Genomic DNA, 6,652 nt, shown 5'->3' with positions numbered 1-6,652 from the left:
GATTCTATTAATAATCACTTTAAGCCTGATGATATCAACGCAAACGAGAACTAGCCTATAACACGTCCGAGTTTCCTGTGTAGCACGTGGTCATCCGTCAACTCACTATATTCTCTCGTATTCTTCGTCAAAACACAAATGTTTTACTATAATTCATCTTAGGATCTTTTGGATCTGACACACAACAAAAGGTTCTGTTAATAATCGCTTTGAGACTGATAATATCAACACACACGAGAGAGACTAACCTATAACACCGACCAAACCTAATTGTGATTAAAAACGATGAAATATAAAAAAAATAAATAAAGCACAGATATTACTAATTGGAGGATTCCATTACACTTTTTTGCCTTTGAGGATTAGTTCCGGTGGGTCTAGTGGGCGTCTGAGAATGAAAACTTTCGAAGTAAGTTTTTCAATGTCCATAGTAATCTCCATTTGGTAAATGATTGTTTTTTAGATTATCAAAGTGACTCTACAAAGTATCTCTAGCAATTATTACGTCACTGTGTTGAGAGAAAACTGCTGTATCGTCAATGAACAGACATGGAGGAATGTACATTTTTGTGAAGAAATAAGTTAAAGAGTAAGAGATAAAGGACTAAGCCCTGTGTAGTAACGGCATGGAATTGTTGGACGGAGGAAGTTCTTGTTTTTTCGAACCGGAAATGTTCGGCCGTCGAGGAATGAGCTCAAAATATCGTATAAGTATTTCGGAGTGTCAACTTTCTTTAGTTTATATAGGAGACTTCGATACTAAACCTCATCAAACGTTTGTTGGCAGTCCAAGAACCTTATTATTTCGTTTAGAAGTTTGTCTTTAGCTTTCATTAGTTAAATTGTGGTAATTTTTTTTTCTTATTTCAGTTTGTGATAATATTCCCTCTCTTAATTTGTGTCACTTTATTTTTCATTTCGAGCATGCCACTAATTGGATGGATGAGATAAGATACCGAACGGAATACTTTTACTACTTATTTTATTTTTTTTTTTTTAAACGTATTGGATGTCACTCACATAAGGGCATGAAGCAACTAAAGAAATAACAAAACAAGATGAGAAAATAAAAGGGATTCCTTGAAATATTTTTTAAGTAAATATATAGAATGTTCTCTTATAACTAATGTGCTAGTTTCTGGAATAACAGTAATTGAAATAATGTTTCGGACTATCGATTACATTTCCTTGTGCAAATATAGTTATTACGAACAGTAAATGGCTTACATTTACAAATATAAATATACAGTAAGAATAATAAATTAAAAATCATCTATTTTAATTAATAATAACTACAATTACTGTATATTTAAAATTATCAAATAGACAGAACTATACGTCGTATTCCAAAGATAGGTATCCAGATCTATGTTTGAGATTTTTGTTTAACTATAAAAATTACAATTTACGATTCAATTCAGTGAGTACTGCCAGAATTTCTTATAAATGATCTGGGCTAATATTATAGGGTTCTGTTCTCTTGATACACTTGAAACTTTAACAAATGCTTCCTAACTGTTTTAGAAATGAATATAATTGCTCTATTTTTCATTTAATTATTAACTTCATCCAATATAAAAAAAATAATTTTTTTTCTTTGTCCTCCTTCCTGGTATTTCTGCCATACGGGATTCTGCAGCAATGGGGTAGTCCGCTAGAGTTACGCTTGCCACTCCGCCAATAATCACTATGAATTCACCTTAACTTAAAACGGATCCTTATAGAAAATGATTAACGGCGTAAATTAAAAATGACTTAAAGCGGGGTGATTTAAAATGGAGACTCTATGTACCTCAACATTGCCAGAATGTGGTCGTTAATTACAATAAGAAGCTCTGGGAAACATAAAGTAAAATCATAAGCCATATCATCAGGAAATCCAATTTATTTTCAAAAATGTGTGGTGATAGCTCTTTATTCGACATATCCTCGAAATGTATAGAAAAAAGAAGACAACAGGAATTACTTCTATCTCTAATAAAGAAAATTGAAGAAATCGGGATACAAATAAAATAAGCATCGTTACCCTAGTTCCCAATTACAGGTTAGTTAAATAAGGAATTAGGATTAAAATATTTTGAACCATTTCGAGCAATCTTCAAGTTCATCGGCGAAAGAAAGTTTATCGAGAAATGTAACATTTATTCCGTCCCAACAGAGGAGCAGTTATAAGAATGGTGGAGTTACCTGGTTGCCTTCAAAGGTTCAACTTACTCCCGGGACTTGTGTAACTTGCCTTATTCAATTGGACTAACGGGCAAGTGACCCAGGGACCGTTCGATAGGAGAACTTTCAATGTGGAAGGAGCTGATTTCAAAATGTCGACGGAAAGTTACAGACTCAAAAGAGCTTCAGTAAAGGTTTTCCTACCAACTTCCAAGAATTGTAGTATCTTCTCAGATGTTCGCTTAACCTTAAATTGCTAATCAAATACAAAGTAGTTATTTAAATTTGTTGTATATTTAATGAGGTGTAGATAGCTGACAGTAGATTACTTATTGGAGCAGATGATCGGGGTGTGGGGTTAGGAAAGAAACAACATAAAAAAAATTTGTTTTTAAATATTTTTTTTTTTTGGCATAAATAAATATTTTTTTGTTTATTTACGTTGTTTTTTTGCTAGCCGCAATCCCGATCATCTTCTCCAATCAATCAACTGTTGTATATTTAATATTTGTCCGTGATGACATGAGTTTCTCATATTTTATTTTCCTATTTTTTAATAAAAATAGGTGCAAAAATGCGAGTAAACTCCATATTTGAACGTTGCAACAAATTATAGTAATAATATATATTTGGATTCTTACTTGACGATTTCAGCGTAGCAGGACGTTGGCTCGGAATTGTTGGTCGACGACGCTAAGGTGGAAGTCGACTGGAATCTGGCTCTCTCCATTCGCATCCTCTCCATTTCCCGCTTCTTCGTTTCGGAGAACTGTGTCGCAATGACGACCAGGCATAGGTTGATCATGAAAAACGAACCGATCTACAAAAGACAAAACAAAATAGTGAGATAAATAATTGCTAAATCAAATGATATGCACTTTTTGTTTTTCATACCATGTTATGATATGAACAGAGAAAATAGTTATCCAAAAACATTACCATACCAGCTTCGTTCGCATAATGAACTAAATTTATACATTTTAAACCAACATAGATAGGAAAAAAATAGAACGAAAATTTTTAAGACACTAAATAGCAACAAAGAGAACAATAAGACATTTTATGCATGTCTTAACTGTTCAAAGATAAGCTTCAATGCTCTTGAACATATAAAAAATAAAAAAAATGTTTAAAACAAAACAATTCAAAAATAAGTGAAGGAAATATGAAAAAATAAAGTAAAAAAAGAATTAATATGCGCATTTTTTCGAATATCAGAATAAAAAAAAAGAGATTAAAAATGCTGTGCCAGAAACACTGCTCTCTTGAGCTTTGCTCTATCCCTCACACGTGGGGGATAGAGTGGGGTCGGGGATCCTCAGGTCGATTCTGTAAATATTGTATATATTATTTTATCATTATGTTATTTTATTATTTATTTTTCATACAGATAGTCTGATTATGTTCATTTGTCTATCCTTTTGTTTGTATATATTTTAAGAGTTTTTTAATTTTTTTTTTTTTTACATATTTATTTTATTTATTTATTTTTTTTTATTTTAGTATGTATGAGATCATTTATCAATATTACCTATTTCCCACAACTGTGTGGCAGATTGTAATATCTATCAATAAATAAATCTATCAATTTCAAAAAAAAAAAAAGAAACACTGCTGTGCGTTTGACTGAATAGGCCAAAATTTATACTTTACTTGCGTAATAATTTATAATATGGAAAGTCATTTTAAAAAAAAGTTACAAGCTAAAATAGATCACGAATATTGGATTAGTAAAATCTTCATAAATCGATTATTTTTTCATGTCCATGTTCCTAGGTCAAATTATAAGAATTAAAGTGACTAAAAAAATTGATTAAAAACTGATATATATCAGTTTCATGTGTTTACTAATTTAAATATATACTGTAAAGACAGAGACATAATGAACTGCAAATTATTTTATAGCATTAAAGATTTTCCATTTATGGTTATGTGGCACTACTTTAGTTTTTTGAAATTTTCAGCTATCGTTGTTTCATATTTGATTTAGAAATTTACTAGCATGTTAAAATAACTGTGGCTTAAATTTTATAATAAGTTATATGATTTTTTCGGTCTTAAAAGTTGACTGTATTACAGGTTAAATGGAATATGTCATCAGAATTGGAAATTTTGAGTTAATGCCCGAAGGATTTGAAAGGAAGCTTAAAGGCTATATGGAACACCCCATTTGTTGGAGCAGTATGGAAGGGATTTGCTGACAGCAATGAGCAGATCCCACAGCTTTCACAATCCCACAATCCTGACTTTATGTACTCGCTTCGTTATTAAACACGGCTAATTGCGTATTTCGGCCCGTTTGTCTTATAATGAGTGGTTTCACATTCTTGCATTTATTTCAGAATAAGCTTCAAAAGTGTTTAAAAATTATTAGTTATTTCTATTTTCTTTTTATTGAATAATTTATATATGTAAGAACAAACAAGGCTCTGTTTCATAAGAGAATGCAATGTAATAATGTTAATTTGAACACTGTAACTCAAAAACAAAACGTTTAATGGAACTGAAATTCCTGATTTGAAGTAGGTAAAGTAGAACCTCTGTTATCCGAGGTAATGATGGTCAAGGGGTTCACGGATAATCGAAAACTCCGGATAATCGAATTGCAACATTTTATTGAATTAATGTGATAGTTTGTATGCAAACAAGCCAGTAGGAGTTTCATATAAAGACTTGAAAACATTAACATGCCTCAAATATGAATTGGTCCAGTAGTTACCAGAAACACGAGACTTATTATTTTAAAGAACAATAAATAATTAGCAATCATTTAATCGTTAAAAATAATCTTACTTTATTTTTTAATATAAATATTATACATATAAACTAAATAGTGTTTAATTAAAAAAAAAACCTTATTATAAAAAATATTAAAAAAATTGGCTCCTCCGGACTACGGTTAGTGGAACGCCGTTTAATTGAGCCACGGATAATAGGAGTACTACTGTATATTCCTGGGATCATATTGCAAAACGTTTTTCGCAAAAATTAACTCACGAAAGTGCAACTTTATAGAAATGATTTTAACCAGCTTTAAAAGTTTATTAAAAACGGCTCTTATGTTTTTAATTAAACCTCCATATTATTGTGAAATTTTATATCCCTATGTATGAGATAATTTATTTCTAGTTCTGAATGGAAAACTCATTTCTTAATATCTGAAAACTAATACTATTCAAGGTTGGGAAAATCAAACCAGATGTGATGCAGGAAGAAGTATTTAGCATAATTCAAATCGAAAATTCTCATTTCCCTATAATTTCATATAAAATTATCTTCCACATAGCGCTTTGGTTGAAGTTAGCGGATAAAGGATTTATGTGTTTATGAGTATGCGTGTCGCATAACCCCTTAATTTATTATCCACTCAAATTATAAATGATAATTAAATTTTATTATATTCCTTTGTATCATTGCTTTATAAAAGACTCAATAATATTAAATATCTGTATTTAATGTACTCTATTAATATCAGAATATGCATATAAATTAAATTTTAAAATTTTGAACATTTTTTCTTTTAAAGGTAACGAAAATTGGAAATGAAGTAAACATAGTTAAACAATCAATGTTATGAATTGGTTGAACAGTTCAAGGATTGGAGGTTCAAAGTTTCAGTTGAACAGAAATTTTTCATGATGATATAAGCTACATATCAAATTGCATGGAAATTCTTCAAGAAAAGCGCGAAATAAGTTTTAAAACACCACGAAGAAAGAAAAGAATAGAAAAGGAACATTAGAAAATTTATAAATTTGACTTTGATAGTGTTGGAATAGAAATGTAGGTACAGAAGTATGACCAACAAGGAAAGAGCTTCGATTTAAAACACTTGACACAAGCATTAAACGGTGAAAAGGGCAGGTCTATAAATCTTACTCGGTACTTAATCTTGAAACATTTAAGAGGGAACTGGCTAAGGGAGTAGTTGGCAACTCAAAGTCACCTCCACTGGGTAAAATCCTGCAATATTCACAGTTTAAATGATTCATGCATTTTAGATATTGTTCCGAATTAGAAACTGTATTTTTTTAACCCATTACTTTATTCATTAATGGTATATAACAAATAGAATAATAATTTTAAAATAAAATCTTTCCTAATTATTAATCTTATTGATTCATAAGTATTGATCTGCCAATCTTGGAAAATAAGTAACAGTGATACACTAGCGCACTCATAACAAAATTATATTATTATATATTTACATGTCAGTGGGAAGAAACTCGAAATAAAAAAAAATGAAATGAGTACAGGAAGATTACGAAATCAAGACTGGCTTTATTGTCGGAAACGATCAACCTTATATAGATATCTGCGAACTATTAGCTGATATGGCATCTGTTAAGTAACATAGAACTCCATCTGCTGATATAGCCCTTGTTGTTGTTGATTTTTGCTTAAAGGCGTAAAACCCTGTGGTCATCAACGCCTATGGGATGATAAAAGTAAAAAAAAAATATATAAAAAAATAAATAAATAAATA

General features: G+C 30.4%; 1 protein-coding gene across 9 annotated transcripts in view; it reads right to left on the bottom strand.

The window, feature by feature from the left end:
- Nucleotides 1-6,652, bottom strand: part of Ca-alpha1T (Ca[2+]-channel protein alpha[[1]] subunit T) — a 208,485-nt gene that overhangs the window by 96,015 nt on the left and 105,818 nt on the right. For all 9 annotated transcript variants that reach the window (XM_067051774.1, XM_067051770.1, XM_067051775.1 and 6 more), the window contains one exon: nt 2,808-2,986. In XM_067051774.1, the coding sequence (XP_066907875.1) occupies nt 2,808-2,986 (179 nt within the window). The remainder of the gene's footprint in view (nt 1-2,807; nt 2,987-6,652) is intronic.

This window comes from Halyomorpha halys, unplaced genomic scaffold (genome assembly GCF_000696795.3).
Source record: "Halyomorpha halys isolate HHAL.00 unplaced genomic scaffold, Hhal_1.1 Scaffold873.1, whole genome shotgun sequence".
NCBI lineage: Eukaryota > Metazoa > Arthropoda > Insecta > Hemiptera > Pentatomidae > Halyomorpha > Halyomorpha halys.
Note: the sequence above shows the minus strand (reverse complement) of the source record. Positions and strands in the feature narration are given on the sequence as shown.